Source organism: Corvus hawaiiensis, chromosome 1 (genome assembly GCF_020740725.1).
Source record: "Corvus hawaiiensis isolate bCorHaw1 chromosome 1, bCorHaw1.pri.cur, whole genome shotgun sequence".
Lineage (NCBI taxonomy): Eukaryota > Metazoa > Chordata > Aves > Passeriformes > Corvidae > Corvus > Corvus hawaiiensis.
This window is the reverse complement of record NC_063213.1, coordinates 23,172,320-23,191,410: the sequence shown is the minus strand read 5'-3', so window position 1 is coordinate 23,191,410 and position 19,091 is coordinate 23,172,320. Positions and strand designations below refer to the sequence as shown.

Sequence of the window (19,091 nt, the reverse complement as noted above, 5' to 3'; positions counted from 1 at the left end):
ACTTTGTTGTTATGAAAATGCATCTCTGAGGGCTCCCGAGGGGTTAATTCCTCTCTGAAAAATCACAAATAGGTTTTCTGAATATCTAGGTGTTCTTACGTTCCTGGGGTACTATTAAAAATATTTCCTTTGCCTTAATTTCATATCTCTGGACTTGCGGCTAAGAAGTAAACTGCCTTTTTTCCAATCTAAGTATCGGTTTCCCTTGTTTGCAGAAGATCTATCTTCCTGTTCATGTCTTGTAAGAGCTGGTTGAATTCCCCTCTGTTGTCATACAAACTGTACTTCCCATGATTTATCGTGGTAAAAGCACATATGCATCTTCTTCAATGACTAACATCCATCATGTTACAAGGAACTTTTTTATTATTAAGTAGGTTATTATAAACCTTCAAACACTGTCCTTTCATGCAATGCTTCTAACAAACTGATTTTCTTGAAAATATTACAGCCAGAACTATCCAACTGAAAAAAAGCCCTTTAGGATATGATTTGAATAAAATATCTCAAATAAGCTTTCACCTAGTAATCTAGCAGTCAGGCCATTTTAATTATGTTGCAGTTGAAGAATATCAATTAACGGATGGAACAATTAAGGGAAATATTGTAGTGATTCCTTTCCTGTGTGGTTAAATGTAGGAGAAAAAAACCCTAGAATATCCCTGTTAATGCATTGTTATGCAGTTCAGACTTTGAAAGGCATATGGAAGTGTTAAAATGCTACGCTGGAATTTTGTGGCTGAAAGTGTTGGGATTGTCTCACCCTCAGATGTCTGGGGGCATTTTGCTAAATCAGACTGCAAGAACGCAGTACTCATCTAGAGTGGCACTCCCCTCGGGCTTGTCAGTGTGGATTCTCAAGATTATTGCTTACTGGTGTAAAGTTGAGCATTTCTCCTGCTTTTGGGCAGCTGAAATTGGTAATCTACTACATAATGTTCAGAAAATCAAGCTGAACATGCACACAGCATGCTCCTGTGGCAAATGTGTGTCTTCAATATTTATTTGAATGTGTGGCTATTTTGTTAACTGGAATGGCAAGGAAAGTCATCTTCATCTAGCACTGCCTCACACTTGCACGTAAACATTAACTACCTTTTTCTTTTCTTCTTCCTCTAGTGGTAGTTGCAATGCCACTGGTTATGAAACAGCTATCTGAGGATCTGTGTTTACGGATACTGCTTAATACTGCAAATGACAGTAGAATTTCCATTAAATTGTTTCTTTCAGACTATAGTTTTCAGAAGTATGAATTTATTGCTGAAATGTTTTTGTCTGAACAAAGAGCCATGGCCAAGTGAAACGTGCTTTGCACTTTGTGCCATGCTCTGTCTGGCTGTGCACTCTGTCTCAGTACTTTCTGGAGAACTGAACACCTAATTGTATGCCTCCTGACAGAGACAGCCTCCAGTATGTTTTGGACATTTGAGAAACATGACATTTTAAGTTTTTACTCTGTCATCTCAGAATCTCACTTAGACTGTTCCTCCCTCACTTGAGGGGTCATTGCTTTGTCTCCCCTGGAGTCTTTTTATCTCCAGGAAAGGCAGAGATTAGAGAAAGGCCTTTCCTATAATGGATGAAAAGGTTTCAGCCTGTGTACTTCTGGGTGACCGTGACAAGAAAGAGGCTGCTGGCATCTCTGTGCATCAAGTGCTGCTTCTGCATTCATCCCTGAATGAAAATGGAAGTAAACTAGTGTCCACAGTTGTCAAGATCCAGTTGTTGAAGTTATTAGAAATGCCTCTGCCCGAATTAAGGTGCAAACGAGACCATATGCCAGTGACAATAGTATGGGTTTTATTTCATAGTAAATAAGAGAGAGGGAAAGAAAGAAAGAAATAGAAAATAGGTGGGGGGCTGGGGGGGGGCGGGGCAGAAAGAGCGTGACAGAGACAGAATAAAGAAATATCACCATCTGTGGATCCCAGCAATGTTCCATTGATCCTCCCCAGCTGGTCTTCTTGGTGGTGTTGGTCCCCCCAAAAAGCCTCTTTAGGGAGGCATGGGCTTCAATGGCTCCTTTATACAGTTTTGCTATAATGAGTAAAACTTTATAGCAATGTTTGAGGCAGAAACTATTTCAGTCTCTGACAACAGTCTAGATAATTTCCGCTACAATAATAACAACAATAGTAATAGTACCAGTGTGAGAATTAGGTGAATTTTAGTGGCTCTGAAAATAAAGGGTTTTGGTCTTTTGACTAGAGTTAAGAAGATATGATAGAAATTGCTCCAAACTTTCTCCCGTACTCTTCATTTCAGATGTACATTGCTTGTGTGTTGATCCATTTCTAGAGTAGTCCTCATGTCCCTAATACTGTTGCCTGAAAGACTGGCAAGATTTAGTGTAGGATAATAGTGAATAATTTTCGCTGTTTAAACATGTTCCTAGGACTGAAGAAACATACCTAATCCAACACTTTTCAGAAGCAGACTCTCATCTTACCTGTATGCAGCTATATTTTGGTGCAGGGGTATTATTTCTGTCCCTCATTTTCCCAGTCTTTTTGGAGGCAGGCATGAGTCAGAATGCCTCAGAAGCAGACGTGCTGTAGGGATGTGTTGTTCAGTGTACTGAGCCACATGGATGGCTCACTACTTAGACCCAGGGACAACACTATGAGAGTGGATTTGAAACAAGTACTGGGAAAAAAAAAGCTTTTTGAAAGAGGATGGAGGGAATGTCCTATATGTTCTCATTTGCTAACACTTTATTTTAATGCTTTCATTACTTAAGAATTTTCTTTGCAAGCAAAGTTTATGAATCATTTTCTCCTTGTAATTACTGGCAGAGACAGCAAAGAAACACATTCCTTTTCCAATGCTTTTTGTTATTATTTAGTCAGTTCTTCATTTTTTCCATGTGGTGCCTCTCACCCCCCTGCAAATCATTACTATAGCTAGTAGCTTAGCAAGCACTTACAGATGTGCTTATTCCTGATGAGCATTTTGCCTCCTGCTGTTTGTGTGCTGTGTCATTATCTGAATGGGTGAGAAAGGGACGTTCTGAGTGGTTCAGAGTGTGCAACCCATACATTAGCACACCAGCTGTGATTCCCGTCTTTTAGCTTGTGGGATGCCACGGCCTGATCTTAATCTCTTCTCACTCCTCCCAGCTTCAGGCGTGCCTTCAGCCCTATGGGATGATTCTTGCATCATAAGTATATATATGCTATTTAGGATGAAAATCCATTATAAAATGTCTGCTGCCATTTACTTGGTGCATCTCTTACTGGCTGGAATAGTTTACCCGGTCTGCTGGGTAGCGGCCGTCTTGAAGATATAAGCAAAAATTTCCCAGAGGGAGCTATTATCAAAGCTTTTGGGCATATAACTTTAGTTATGGAAAATGAATAGTCATTAGAAGAATTGAGCCTTTCTTCTGAGCTCATCAAATTCATACCAGAGTTTTATTTTCATTGTGTGATGTTGGGTGGGTAGATCCTCAGTAGAAAGAGAGAAAACTCACTTAAAGCTGCTGGACAAATATTTGAAGGCATTACTTGGAAGAGTTAATTTGCTAGTGAAAATTTGCCTTCCAATCTCCTACTGGAGTGAGCAGGAAGAACTTACACCACCAGCAGTGATAAGTTTGGCCAGTTATCTCCCCAACCCCTGCTGCCACGGGTTGCTTTTTGGAAGCAACAAAGCTGTGTGGGAGGAAGTAGACTATCGTTAAGGTATGAATGCTAAAATGACTGCAAATCAAAGAAAACAATTGTCAGGAAGTGCCACATCCTGGTTGACATTTGCTGTTTAGAAGGAAAACAGAGTTTGAGGTTGCTGCTGTTGTTTCTATTGGTTTTTTGATTTTTCTGTTAGGAACACAGTTTAAGTATCTTCTGGGTTTTTTGTAGGGTTTTTTTGTGTATCTCTTTTTTTTTGCTGTTAAGTGTATGTATCTAGATGTATTACACAACATTTCCTACAGGAAAGGATGGGCTGGGAATAATAGTGACGCTAAACGTGGCAGTATGTTAGTGATTGATTGAAGGCCCTCAGGGGTTGACCTTTCTTCAAGCACAGATGCCCTGGAGGCAACAGGATCCATTGATAGGTGGCTGGAAAATAACTATTGTTCACTGACATCCTTTGTTTTCTTCTTCTTTTTCCTTTTTAAAACAGGTTTGAATTATAACTTGACCGCTGATGTGGCAAAGAAGGAAAAGAGCCAGCAACCCAGGGTTTATTTTGTGACTTCTGGAGAGACAGCAGGGCAGATCACAGAAAAGTTACAACTGTTGTACATGCAGGAAAAGTGCGAACATTACCTAGCATATGTCAAGGTCAGTTCATTCCTGTCCTTCCTTACTTTGGCCTTACTGCATTTCACTCTTTTAAAAAAATTATTCAACCAATCAAAGTTGTGCTGCTTAGGTTTCAGATGTTTGATTTCCTGATAGGTAGAAGCTCAGAAGTTCTTGCTTGGCGTGATTTGTCAGTCTGAGCACCTTCAAGACCTGGTGCCAGGAAAATACATTTTATTTATGTTTGATCAGGCAGATTCTCTCTCTTTCCTTCTCTCTCTCTGTTTCCTTTTGCCTTGGTTTGTTGCTACAGTTATTATTCCCAAGGAGACAACATCTCATTTTGGTAGGAACAGCAGCTTTAGTGTTTTGTTTTGTTTAAGGTCTGACTGCACAAAGGACTGGTGATAAAATCTGTGTGGGAATGGCAGGATAGCATGGGCCCTACAATGAAGTAATTGGGCTCTTGGATTTGAAGAGCCCTGTGGATTTCTTTTGGGCTTGAAAGCAGCAGTGGGATAACTAAATTTCACATGTGTCATGGTCCTAGGGATACAGAGACTGCTTTCCAGACTGAGACATAGAAAGGTGTCGCAGTGACCGCTACTGACCACAGCATAGGCTAGCTCCAGCGGTGTGTGGCAGGAGTGGGGAGCAGCCGGAGGCACGGAGCTTTAAAGCTGCTCCTCTGAAGCCTCAGCTCTACCCTCGGGAGCGAAGGCTCCAGACGCTGTAGCAGCCAGCAGCCCTGGAGGAAGTGAAAGATAAAAAGTAGCAGGGAGGCTTGCCACTGGATACAATCCAAGATTCCTTGAAGGGGATCCACGGTGAACAAGCAACAATTGCCAGGTGACCACACCTTATAAAGGGGGGGTTGAACAGGGGGAGTAACTCGACCAGGGACCAATCGGAGGATTAGGAGGGAGGGGCACAAGAGGGGAGGACCTACACCTGGTCCAATGGTCTTGGTGGGTGGAGGGAGAGGGGTCACATGCCCCAAGGGGGGGGGGGGGGGGGGTGGAGGTTTAGGGGATTTCCTAGGCGGGAGGTATCCGAGGGGGCAGGGTCTCAGGGGATTGATGGGGACCCTATAAGGGTAATTAGGGAGGGTTTGGGTGACAGACAGAGAACAATCCAGAACTTCGGGAGGGGTTTGGGCGATTGACAGGGAAGGTGCCAGAACAAGGGGAGGGGATAACCGTATTTGGGAGCACCGGGGGAGTGGCTTGAATCTGGGGCAAACCAACTGGGAGTAGGAGTGGGGAAGGTAGGGATGAGCCATTGGGGTACAAAGAACATACAAAAACACAATAAAATATTGCACCACCACAGAAAGCGTCTGTTTTTCCTGTGGCAAACTCTTCATCTAGAGCTTGCTAGGACTGTAGTTATCCTCATTTGGTAGGCATTGAAGAAATGTCACCCAGCTGACACTGTTTTCAGAGTAAGCACAACAATTTTATTCTATGCTAAAAATTTATAGAATGGATTTTAAAATTGCGTGGGAAGGACATTTATCTTTTAAAGCACATATGTCTTACAAACACTGATCATTATCACCAGTCCTTACTTGAAGGACTTATTCCCATAGATGAGTGTGACCTAAATTTGATGGATATCACTTGGCACTGTCTTGTTTTGAGAATACAGCACATCCAGATTTTTCTAAGTGTATAAACTTTTCCAGGAAGCCTTTTTGTACTTAAAAACTGTGAGAAGGGTAGATAAAATTAATCCTTTGACTCTATCAACATTTTGTGCATGGCTGTTGAGAGAAAATAAAATAAATAAGGGCACCAAGGAGTAAATGCTATCCTGTTAAATTGTGTGGATCTCTCTGAAGAGACTATATACCTTCCACATTTTTTGTTTCTGGGAGAACCATTGCTTTCTGCTGTGGAAAAGCTTGTTAAAGAAAATGTAAGCCTATAAGATAAACTTTACTTAGAAAATGCATCGCTGAATTTACTAATCCTGGTTTTTCTCCAATGGCCACATCTGGTTAGACTTCAATTTATTGAGTTTGGATCAAAAGGAGCCACGTGCCTATCTTAACCAAGTAATGATTTCTTTCACACCAGCTCCTGTAGTTTTTGGATACTACACAGAATTCATTGAAGACCTATATGTGCCCAAGAAACTCTTTAAATTATTGTGACATTTCTAGCTAATTTTGGGAATGCAAAGGTAAAAACTGTTCTTCTGGAAAATTCCTGGGAAATTGGATTTTTATAGGCAAGAGAAACATTTAAACATGTTTGAAAATACCAACAACTTAAAGCAAAACAGCTGGTTAACAAACAAGACTACTAGTTTTCCATGTGATATAAGCAGCCATTTTTCACTGTTGGAAGAATAGCAGGTAATCTTGTAAGGGTGAATGCAAGTAGTGGAGGAAGATAATCCCTGTACTTTTCTGGAAAAGATGGTATGATCCACAAGACTACATGACATTAGAAATATCAAGGAGAGCCCTTCCTCTGAAGGAGTGGAAATGGGGTCATGATCACTGCTATCCTTAAGTAACAGCTAGTAAAACAAACCCCCTGAAAAGCAAACAAACAAAAAAACCCTCCACAAACTCCAACCGGAATTCTCCTTAATTGCATATATTTGTGATGGAATGGGTTATAAAAATATGTGGGCTTAAAATATACAAATATTTCACTTATGCTTCCCTTTTTCCTTTTATTTACTGAATGTCTGATGAATTCTCCTGCATGGCAAATTGAGTTGTTTGTATGCATTCTCTTTATTATTCTTTATTTGTGTCACTGGTCACAAAGGGGTTTATGTGGCATAAGGATGTCAATTCTGGACTGCCACATAATGAAGGATAGAGAAACTGTTTGGACTTGTGTGTGACCTCATGTGCTAACTTGACAAACTCTGCTAGGTACACAAGGTCTCCAGTCCAAATGGAACATGGCAGAACTTTGTGGGTTAAGTTAGTTAAATGAAAGCCTGTTCCAGGCTTTGCTGGATGATACTGTCTTATTAACATGTAATTCTAGTGTGCTGGAGGCACAAAATGGAAGGACTATGAAAAGCCATTGAAAAAATAGATCTCTACAAGCTGCCTGCAATTTTTAATAGATTTGAGCTCAAGAAACCCCAGCAAAACTGAGCACTAAAAGAGTTGCAGTCTGCAAATAAACTAGCATTTAATTGTTTTGCAATTGATAAGTGTCCATGTTTTGAGCATGACTCATTTCCTATTTGTGAGTCCCTTTCAGGACAGTAGCTACTTTTCTTATTGCTGCTACTGAATTTGACTATTAAAGTCTGTATTTCCTCTTACCGGTGCGACTAAGTGGATCTCAGAAGGTTTATAGGACACGTGTAGCTGGGAGCTTCATCTTGTACAGGGCAGGCTATCAAATTACAGCTCAAGTTGCTAGAATTGTGGTAGTTGATGAGAAAACATGGTTTTCTGGTTGAGAACAGAGAATGAAATGGAAACACTTTGGGACTTCAAAACACGTTGCTTTTGGTTTTGTAGTGGGCGTACAGTTGTAAAGGAGTGATATAGTTTTATGACTCTTCTATACTTTGTTTTAAAATTGCCTATTTTCACTGGAACCTTTTTGATGATTATTAGTTAAGAAACTTTCTTTAGTATACATAGGTAGTAAACCCAATACTGACAGAGCCTCACACGTCATCTCCAAAAGCTGTATTGTTTTAATTGAAACAACTTTTGAAGGTTTGACTGATACATTCAGTAGAAAATGGCTGTTAGCTGAGAAGTTCAGGAACACCCCTGGCTTTCTCGTGTGAATGCGTAGCTGATCCCTTGTGTCTCTCAGGAGGTGCTTCACTGCTGGACCACTCTTCTTCTTCCAGCCCTCTGGGGATGATGGTGCTGCCATTAAAGATCTTCTCTCCTTCAATGGTGAAAAACCTATTAAGAGCAGATGAGTACCTTGTGTGACAACTGTCAGTCAGTTTTGCTGGAGTACAAGGAATCAAAGTTTAAATCTGATTAAATCTGATTAGCTTATTTTGCTTTCTTTTGTAAAAGGATTTGGGGTTTTTTTGTATAAGGAATATTGGGAAAATAGAATGTGGTACTAAGAGGAAAAGAAGCAGAGTTTGCAGAAGGGTATAGAATTAGGAAAGACTAAGAAAACAAATGGGTTTTGAGGCTTTAGAAATGTCTCCTTAACGTCTGAGCCTGAAGCTGAAATGTAGAATTTTTTCATGGAAACTGCACTCATTTGATGGTGCTCAGAAGAGTGGGGCAATGGGCTTAAGAGGTGCTGTGATCAAGGCAGTGACTCTGAGGAAAAATTGTTTCCCTTTTCTGCTAACTGCCCTGGTTGTTTCCTGGTTATGCAGGCTCTCCTAATATTTAGAATACATTTATCAGTGTATAGGATGAGAATGTTATAGAGACACCAAAACACATTGTGCCTGCAGATTTATGCAGGATCAAAACACATCTTCCTTGATTTACCACAAAGGTGTAATGGTAATCATGTTGAAAGGCCTTTGAAGAATTCCTTCATTTATTAAAGAAGCACCGTCTGGCTTCTTACCCCACTGTAGGCCAGCCAGCTGGGCTGCCTGTTGCTACCAGTCACTGTTGTCTGTGTGCAGAGTGGATGTTCTGATAGCTGCAAACACCATCAGCAGTGCTGACACATGGTTAAACAGCATTTATATTTTCCAGAGATTTTTTTCTTGGTGAGGCTATGGTTCTTTTAAGCAGTTTCATGTAAGTCATAATATTAATTCTTAATGGATCCAGAAAGTGCTTATGGGAAAAATGCTTATGGGAAAGATGGGGCTGAGAAGTAACAGGCTTTGCATAAGGGTGTGTAAGTGAGGAGCTAGTGTTTGTACAGACAGGTTTAGAAAAAAACACTGACTTTTCAACAGAAATTGCACAATTGTGCTTTATTTGTTGCTGAGTTCTATAGCCAAAACTTTGCATTTTTATAGGTATGTCTCTGTTCTTTGTCTGCCATGCATCACCGTTGCTTTTAAAGATACTGTGGGCTGCTGATCTCACACAAACTTGGTCTCTAGTGCTCACCTATTTCAGTCAAGGTCTGTGGTCATGTTTGTTTCTCCCTCTATAACTGTTTGATCTCATCTGAGGGGGTTGCATGTATTGAAGTATTTTCTTTTTGATTCATAATACTCTAGCTTTTTTCTAGAGATTGGGTAGCAAAGCATTTGATGTCAGTCACATGAGATGTAGAGATGGTGTCACCTTGATGAGATGCTTTCTTCTGAGAGTTGTCTGCCTGTGAATTAATATCTCTATGTAAAGGTTTGGCTGCTAGTATTACAGGATAGAGATAACACTTTAAGCAGAGACTGCTCTCCCAGCAGCAACAGCTATGAAAACTTGTTCATAATTATCTAGAATTTCACAGGGTTTGGACCACTTGGCAGGCAAACGGAATGCTGAACTGTTCCAGCCTGTAGTAGAAAGTTTATCATCACTGCAAGACTAAAGCTGCTGTGTAGTTTTACCAGGAATGATGACTGCAGTGAGATTCAGTGCTAAGACCAAGAGCAGAGTTGATGTCTTTGGGTTTGTTCCTTTTCCTTATTTTACCTAACTTTATTTTACCCTTTTGTGGAGCCAACTGGAGAAACTGTTAGGTCCAGCCAGATGCAGTCATAACATGTGTGCAGCCTTAAAAGGCTGTGGGATAGGTGGGGTGATCATGAAGCACAGACAGGGGTTTATTTACAAGAAGCATGCTTTCCAGAACAGTTCTGTTTTCCAAAACAGTGCAAAGTCCACTCATAATCTATTAGGACAGACTGCCTTCCCTCCGGCAGAGCAAAATAAATGTGTTTTAATAAATAAATACAAATAAAAATAAGTAAGTAGTGTTTTCTGTTGCCTTTTTCTGTAATCAATCATATCATATCTTTTTGGATAAATTCTGTCTGGCACTGAGTAGAGCTGATGTCTCACCTTGAAAAATAAGCCAGGGAGAAGAGAAGCTGCATTTTTTCCTGCACAGCTCATATGGGCAAGGGAAGAACAGTGGTCAGCTGCATAACTCTTTTCATCACCCCTTAGGTAAAGGGATTTAGACGTACCAGAAGCAGGATTAGGAGTCAGTGACATCTCTGAGCTGACCATTAACTATATCAAGATTTAAATACTGTTGATGACCATGGAGTTATCTTTGGCTTTTTCAAAGACTTTTGTAAGGTTCACCAAGAACAAGGAAGATTATCTTTCAGGGGTCATCTTATAGTCCAGTTCAAAACTGTCCTGCACAATATGACCAAAATCAAGCTGCCAAATATGCCTCCTTTCAGGGGGGGACCCATGCTACAAGTAGTTAAGTGCTGTGAGGTCTGTAAGGGCTGGTAGTGCAGCTAAGTGGGAGAGCAAGTTGTATCAGATACTGTACTGTTAACTGATTGGGAGCTTTTTACTGGACAGTGTAGCTAGAGAGCTGTGTGGTAGCTCAGAGGTGCTTGTGTCCTGAGGCCACTCTGAGGTTTTCAGCTGTGAGCTGAAGGCAGTGGTTTTGCCCAGAAGTCCTCCTCTGCCCATCCTCACAGGTTTTTAAAGAAATTACTTATTTTTTTCCCTCTTCTCACATTGTTAGGTGATATAATTGGGTGAGCGACTATCTCCTTCTTAATAGTTGAAGAGTGTCTTCGAATTTTTTCTGCTCTGTACAGAGCTTATCCATCATAAAATCTACAAAAAAAAAAATCCCATTTAAAGTCTTAACAAGGTAATTGATTTTATTGAAGTTCACTGTTGCTCTTTGACTTTTGACATTATGTATGAAAAAGCCAAAGACGTTGTTTATGGCCCAGGCAGAAACTTGGTTGCTGTGGTGAAGTAGCTGTCAAAGTGCCTGGCTAATCATATTTAAGAATCCAAGTAGAGATTTTGTAGCCCCCAAATGAAATAAATGGCATTTTTAATGAGGCTCAGTTAGTAGACTTACAGCACAGTAGCTGATTAAATTCTGCTTTGCCTCCCTTTTTTAAACTGTAGTGTACCCTCCTAAACCCTAAAAGGATGCAAATCTTTAATCTTGAGCCCTTTGATGAACTCCTCCCTGTAATGTGTTCTGTAATGGCGAAGAAATATGATTTATTTTTCAAGTAGAGTATCTCAAAAAAGCATATTTCTCAAGTTTTGGTAGAGTTGAGAATTACTTTTACTGCATGCAGACTTAATGAAGCATGACACTTCAGTGCTGCTTTTAGATATTCAGTTGCAGGCATATGCCTGGCTTTGCCATCTGCCCACTGATGTATTTCTGTCTGATACTGTAGTTTCTCAAAAAGAGATTTCATTTGCAGATAAAAGCTTTTGGAGACTCAGGAGAGGCAGATTTAGACCTGGACAGAGCATGGCACTTTCAGGGAAGAGGTTGATCAAAGGGCTGGAGCACCTCTTTTACAAAGACAGGCTGAAAGGTTTGGGGTTGTTCAGCCTGGAGAAGAGATGGCTCTGGGGAGACCTCATTGCAACCTTCCAGGACTTGAAGGGGGCTTATAAAAAAGAGGGAGTGACTTTTTTTAAACTAATAGATAGTAGGTTTAGCTTAGAGGTTAGGAAGATCTTTATTCAGAGTGGTGATGCACTGGAACAGGTTGGCCAGAGAAGTTGTGGATGCCCTGTCCCTGGAAATGTTTAAGGCCAGGCTGGATGGGGCCCTGAGCAATCTGGTCTAGTGAAAGGTGTTCCTGCCTGTGGGGTATGTGGGGCTGGAATTAGATGATCTTTAAGGTCCTTTCCATCTCAAACCTTTCCATGATTCTTTGATACCAGAGTCCACTGTTTTGAGAGGCAGTCCGTGGGACTTTTATCTGAAAGAAGTAATTGCATTTCCCAGTGATGGCACTTTAGAAACTGAATGGCCAATCAGAGATAAAGCTAGCTTTGTACTAGGAAACAAATAAGGAAAGTAATGATGGATAGGAATATTTTTGCTTTCTCTGGCACTCCTGGTTAACCAAACAGTTTTTTTTCTCAGGTGGAAAGAAGCAGCAGAGAAGGCAACACTACCGTTTCTGAAACTTTCTAACATGTTTTTTGTAGAGTTATATAAACTAAATACATGATGGCAAATTTTGCTGTGAAAGTTTATTACTGCTTCTTTGGGATAAATTTACATTTAAGAGGAATACACTTAATGCTAGAGCATTGCTGCAGAAAACTGCAGTAGAGAAGAGCTTTTTTGTCTTAGTGGTTTTCCTGTTTAGAACACACGGAGGAATATCAGAATGTGCGCTCATCTCAAACACACACGTGCACACAGTCACCTTATCCTGTCCAAACTGGGGAGTGCCTGAAATTATTACCCTTTCACTTTGCTACCCTTAGGAAGGAATGACCAGGGCACTTCACTGAAAGCAAATTCCAATAGAAAACTCTCTAGGCTAAAGAGAAAACAATTACTTTTGCTGGCTGTGGCTGCTGGGTGTGTTCCAAACCTATAGCCTCCTCTTAGTCAGAACAGAGTCTCCTGGGAAACTCTTACATGTGCTGCGTTTAGTTTGGGTGGCAACACATAATGCTAATCCAGTGCCCTAGTTCATAGCAAAAGTGCCTGCCAATATATTTGAAGAAATGTGGGAATAATAGGTTGCAGCATAGAGCTTCTTTGGCACAAAATGCCTTTTCTCCCTTTCTCTCATAAGGAGATACTCACTACATAACTTCAGGTGTGGAACTGAATTAATCTTGAGCTCCTAAGGTCCAGAAATTGAGGAAAGGTACATACTCTGTCATGTTATCTTCATCCGCACATACCCACCAGCACTTACATAAGCAACAGGGTAGTTACAGTTGGTATGGTTGTGCTGGTGATCGGAAGTTAAATCCCTGGTCATAGACTTCCAGTTTGTTGCATATTTTTATTTGTCGATTCATCTTATAGAGCTCTGTGACCTCTCCTGGAATCCTAGTTACTTCAGGGAATGTTTAGTATTTTGTAGTGTCCTCCATTAGCTGTTCTCCAGAGATTTGAAATGGATATTTATCCAGGAATTCAAATTATTTTCCCCTTGCCCACAATATCTTTGACCTGATGGCATATGCTTAAGCTTGTTTCCTGACTTTGTACTAGATGTTCTTATAGATTGGATGCATTAGGCAAATTAGATTATGATTTTGCAATGGCCTTTTCTCCCATCAAATGTTTATGTCACCAAGTGACCACTCTGCTTGCTTTCAGTGGTCACTTTTGCTTGGAAAAAGATTGTCATATTTGAAAAAAGCATACTTATGAAAGCTATCCTCAAAGCAGTGAATTTTAGGAATTCAAAGCTATCCTCAAAGCCAAATTTTAGGAATACATGCAATCTTGATTTGAGGGTTTATTTCATCCACTGGTATCCTCTGACAGGCTCAGTGTAATATGCCATTTGTTTTCACCTTCTGTTTACATTTGTATTGCTGCATATGAATTCCACAGCTTCAAAAGGAAAATCTTCAGAAGGAGTTATTGTAAAAGCTGTGTAAAACATATTTAACCAATTGGTTCTTAAGCAAAAGCTCAGTGTTCCTGCATGAGAGAGATTTCTCTGTTCAAATTCCACTAAGAACATCATGTAGCAACTTCAGAGTTGCAAAGAAAATTTCACCAGAGGATCTTCTAGTCTGTCTTTATTGTAAAGTAATTGACCACATTTTCTGCCTAAGTTGCATATGTTGGTGTTTGTTGTTTCTCATATGTAGCACGGGAAGTTTCTTGTAAAAAAGTCTTCCTTGAAAGTATTTGTGAACATTTATCTCCTTTGTGAAAAACTGAAAAATACTTAATAATGAATGGTTTTTGCATGCTGTTTATGCAAGTTGGTTTATTTCCATCTTGTTGTTCTAGTTATTTTTAATCTCCATTTATGAGTGGGCTTTAAGGCCCTGAATATGTTTTACTCTGTATTATCTGACTGTGCTTAATACCATAAAGGTAGGATTGGGTGATAGTCTGACTGTAACAACAAAATACAACAAAAAAGGGAGAGAATCCTTTAATAATTTATATTGCCTTTTTTTTTTTTTTTTTTTTTTCCCCTGGCCTGGGAGAAGGCCCAGATCTGGTGTTAAATTCTAGACTGAAGTGTGAGAAGTTAGTGGTAAGTCTAAGGGAATCTAATGTGAGAGTAAAGTAAATTTACACTTCCTCCTTAGATGACAGAGTAGTTGAAAATACAACTGGTTAAACTTGTCACTTGGTAACTTTCATCCTATTAGCAGACTTAGAGCTGCTCATCTGGCAAGATTGACTAAAAGGGAGCAGACATTAATAACTTTAGTGAGAAGAAAAGAGAGTAAAAATAGAAACAACTAACGAAGAGTGTAAGTTTAAACAGGTTGTCTTAAATTTATACCTTCTTTTATGTGTTTTTGACCTGCTAGGATCTAGATAGTAGCAAGTGAAATGTACCATTAGCCATAAAAAGCAGGTTTAGTAAAGACAAAGTGTACAAGGACAATGATCTGATGAAAAGGCTTTAAAATTCCTTTCTTGTGAGAGACTAAGCTCTATCACTTGGCATGCAAATCTGGCTTGTGTGCTCTTACTCAATGAGCTGGAAAGGATGCCAAAATCGAAAAGCCAGAAACTTTGTAATGTTAAGGAAAGTTTCCTCTCTGACCATCTAGGAGCCGCTGGCAGTTGCATTCCCACCACTCCAGACTTTTGCTGCTGCTGCAACCAAAGCCCCTTCACAGTGGGGTGGCCCTGCTTGACTCCCCACACACACCACTCTCAAAAAATCAGACAGGTTTCCCTCACGGTCTCGAAGGAAGGTTTCCCATAGCTGAGTCTCAGACGTCTGGTTCTTTAGGTAATTTAATCATGGTGCAACATGATAACAGCTCAAGCTGGGTGCCTCGGGCAGGAGGGAGGGGGGGACCCTGAACAAAGGAATTGCTGGGGTTTTGTACCATTACAGTCTGTATACCAGTTTGTCATGTGCTTTTCACACCCCTTATGCTTGCCTTTTGGTGCAATAGTGATATTTGGTCTGAGAATAGTGATATTTGGTCTGAGGCCTTGCTGTTGTTCGTTGGGTTCTACATATGCCCCTCCATGGCCAGCACGGCAGTCCCTGTGCCCTTTGTTAGGCAAAGGGTCCTAACAAAGGGCCGCTGCTGGTTCATGGCCTCTTGGCTGGGACTTCAGCCATTTCCCCCCACCCAGGACACAACTGAGCTACCTGCACTAGATGTACTCCTTAACAGGAAGATACCCTGAATGTTTTTAGGAAGTGTTGAGGTTTTCAGTCTTTATGTAAAAAAATGTGCCAAGTGTTCCTGCAAGTGCAGAAGCAGCAGCAGATTTGGGGTGGAATGACCTGGAAGCTTTGATTTTTGCTCTATGAGTTCTGCAATGTCTTCTAGGTACAAAGTTCAAAGTGAAAAATTGTAAAGAGGAACCCTTTTTTTTTATTGTTTACTCATAAAGATTTTCTTCAGAGAAAACTGAAGAACTGAGTGTTTACATGCAACTGTAATAGCTATTAACTACTTTTAAATCATTAAGTGGATCACTGAGTGTTTTGAAATCATTCTGTCAGGTATATGCCACCAGGAGAAACCATTCCTATGTGCCCTAGTAAAGGATAAACTCTGACAAATTAATACAGTAACAAACCCAATTTTTTAATGAGAAAATATTACCCCTGCGGAAGAGAGTAAGTTAAATTCCCATTTGGGGTGCATGACCCCTCATGACAGAAGCAGCTTGCCCAGGAAAGGCTGCTGGTTTGCCCCCCTCCATGAGCTCTGCAATTTACTGTGAAGGGAAGGCTTGAGCCCTCTAACTGTAGTTGACAGCCCACAAACTCCCTGTGACTTGGACATGTCAGTGGGCACCAACCCATCCAGTGTCTAATTGCAGAAAGGCAGCTGGGGAAAGTGGTTTCCATTTTCTTGTGGTGCCCGTGTGATTGTTTCCATGAAAGCTGCCCCTGTTTGCTCTCAAATTGCAGCAGCAAAAATCATAAGTTGACTTAGAGAAGCTGAGCCCTGGAGTACAGCCAGGTTTGAGAGCCTGATCTGCAGTCAGTTCTGTGACAACATAAAACCTGCAACCCAGCCCTGGCAGTAGCAATCAATGGCAAAAACTAATGCAGGCTTCAGTAAGGGATGAGGATCTTGCCTGGGGACCCTACTCACTTGAGAAAGCATTTTCAAAGCCTTTGCTGAATCCACTAAGTATTTCTGACATGGGGGAATGGATGAGTGTTTAAGGCAATTGGGATGGTGCTTCTACCTCTTGTATTTTCATTCCTGCTAAATGCACTGGGGCAGGGTGTGCTGTCTGTATCTCTGCTTGACCCATACATATACAGTCAATTCTGCAAAATGCCTCCTTGAAATAGAGATACTGCATGCAAGTGTGCTATGACACTGGTTTTAATTTGTACCTTCCAAGAACTTGGACAAATGCCAGAGTTTATTTTTAATATTTTTATATTTCGTAAAGGCAACATAAATATTTGTGATGGCTCTTTTTTCTTTCCTTATTGTTTCGAGAGCAGTCTTAATTTTGCCCTGCATTGTTGCTGTTGGTCTTTTTTGACTTTCTCTCTCTCTCTCTCTCTCCCTCTCCTTCTCCTTCTTTCATAACAAAATGATCTAATGTCCTGTGTTGGTTGAAGGCTGTTAGGTTCAACACAAAGATGCTTGCTTCAGGGAACAAGCAGAATATCTTTACAGGGCTTCTATGTTCCCCTTCTGCCTACCAAGAGGGCTACCTGAAAATCTAATGTTTCTGACTTCATAATCTGTATGTATCTTATTTTGGTATTAGTGCTGTCTTTTTTGTCTTTAAAGGAATACTCCTGAGTGTGACTCTGGAAAGCTGCATGGTGGACAGCTAGTTTAACGCTCAATACTTACGTATTATTACTGTTAGTCACTTCTAAGCATGTACCTTACTCCTGTCCCTAATTCTTTTTTGCAGCAATTCTTGTATTGTCAGCCTTGAAAATCCTGCAAAGGCAATAAAAGTAAAAGGCTACTTAATAAGGTTCTGTAGGTCTCCTATTATTGCTTTTCTGACTATCAGTAGTGTTTGGGAGCCACTGCTCCCACATATGCCAGAGACACAGAAACCACCATGATTCATCTTTGACTTCATCCAAGAAGTCAGTGGGATTATTGAAGTGCAACAACTCATCTGTTTTTCATGTTGATATTTTCTAAGACCTAATTGTCTCTTTAATGAGTGATTGCATCAGTCCAGGATTTTGGATTGTGAGCTGTTGTGATCAGGGACCACCTCTGGTACAGTCGTGTGTAAACCATAGCAGTGCTCATGGCTTATAAACAGCTAGGGGGACAGTCACCATGATGGATGAGGAAATTGTAAGGTTTGGATGTTTGAAGGGTTGTTTTCTTAAAATAGACATTCCCAATATAATCTAAAAGAGTATAAAAGGTGTCTAAATCTTTTTAGAAAGCGAAGTTTAGACTGGACATCCTAGGAGAGGTTTTCCTCTCTTGTACTTCTGAGTTCTGGCTTGCCTGCAGATGCATTGTAGGAGCATTTCTGAAAATGTATGCAGGTACTGTTGTCCTACTAGTTCTAGTCAGAACCAAGAAAAAAAAAAGTCAGAAATAATTCATAACTTATTAAGAAAAAGAAAAATCCAAAGCTTGAAAAGGCTTATGTAAATGTGTATGTGCTATATTTGATAATAGCTGCAGTCTCTGCCATCTGAGCAATGCAGAGTTCTGAGGTGGCTGAGAAGCAGGAAATGAAAGAAGTAGGTGTGAAGAAGAAATGAAGACCATCAGTTGTGTGTATATATATGTATCATATGCTTCTGATGTCAAGTTGCAAGGACTGTTTAAATGAATTTAGGATCTGATGATGTGTTTTTAAGTGTCGTATTTCTCTCGTCTTCCTTTATTTTCCTTTCCGGCTTGATTTTTTTCCTACTTAGAGATGTGTTAAATGTGTGTTAGAGGAAAATAAAGTCAGACAGATGTTTATGCTTTGCGATGTATTTTTCAAAGGACAAAACATGAAAGAATGATACCTGGGAGTCTTCACAACAAAATAGATGTTTAGCATGTTGGTTTTTCTGCTACTAAATTACTTCTTGTTCTGCTGCACTCCTTCCTCCAGTGCCAGGCTGGATAACAGGTGTAGTCCATGAGACAAGTGTTGTGTAGCAGTTTGCCAACAGCTCAGCACTAAAATGAGCTTGATTTATGATCCTTGGAGAGATTAGCTTAGATTGCCATGATCTGGCAAGCATACTGACAAATTTACACTCTACCTAGGAGGTCATTGGTCTATGCTGGACCTTCAGCTGCCTCTAGGCTTTGGCAGATGAATTACCATACCTCTTTTGCAAAACACTTTTCTTTTAAAACCTTTTTGTCTGTAACTACAGGTTGCAATGTTTTAAGTGACTGTGCTAATTTTCCTCATAGTTACTTAGTTGGTAATAACATAGTTAAGGAGCAATATGATTGGGATTTGCTCGTTTGTGTACCACTTGCAATTTTTAACAGATGGAATACTCTTATTCAGTTTTGTCCTCACCATTGATCTGTTCTCCACCCCCAGAAAAGTTTTTCCTTTTGAGGTGTTGTAGGAACTTACTTTTGTGGATGCATATTACTGAATGTGTCTATGCAGTACAGGACTACATCAAGGTGTGGGCTGCAAATAATTATTTTATGTAGACAGTAAACAGAAATGGTGGAAGTCTTCACTGGTAAGACTGATGCACTGGACAGATGGATAAGACTAACTCAAAATATTCAAGTTATTTTTATGCCTGTGGGAAAGGACCTTTGGTCATAAAGTGTCTGTACAAACAAATCTCTATTTTTACTTTAGTATTATTTCCACTAATTTACTAATACTT

At 40.2% G+C, this 19,091-nt stretch overlaps 1 protein-coding gene across 1 annotated transcript in view; it reads left to right on the top strand.

Moving 5' to 3' along the window:
- Positions 1-19,091, top strand: part of ITGA9 (integrin subunit alpha 9) — a 244,048-nt gene that overhangs the window by 45,643 nt on the left and 179,314 nt on the right. The window contains exon 15 of the mRNA XM_048296306.1: positions 4,129-4,289. Within this exon, the coding sequence (XP_048152263.1) occupies positions 4,129-4,289 (161 nt within the window). The remainder of the gene's footprint in view (positions 1-4,128; positions 4,290-19,091) is intronic.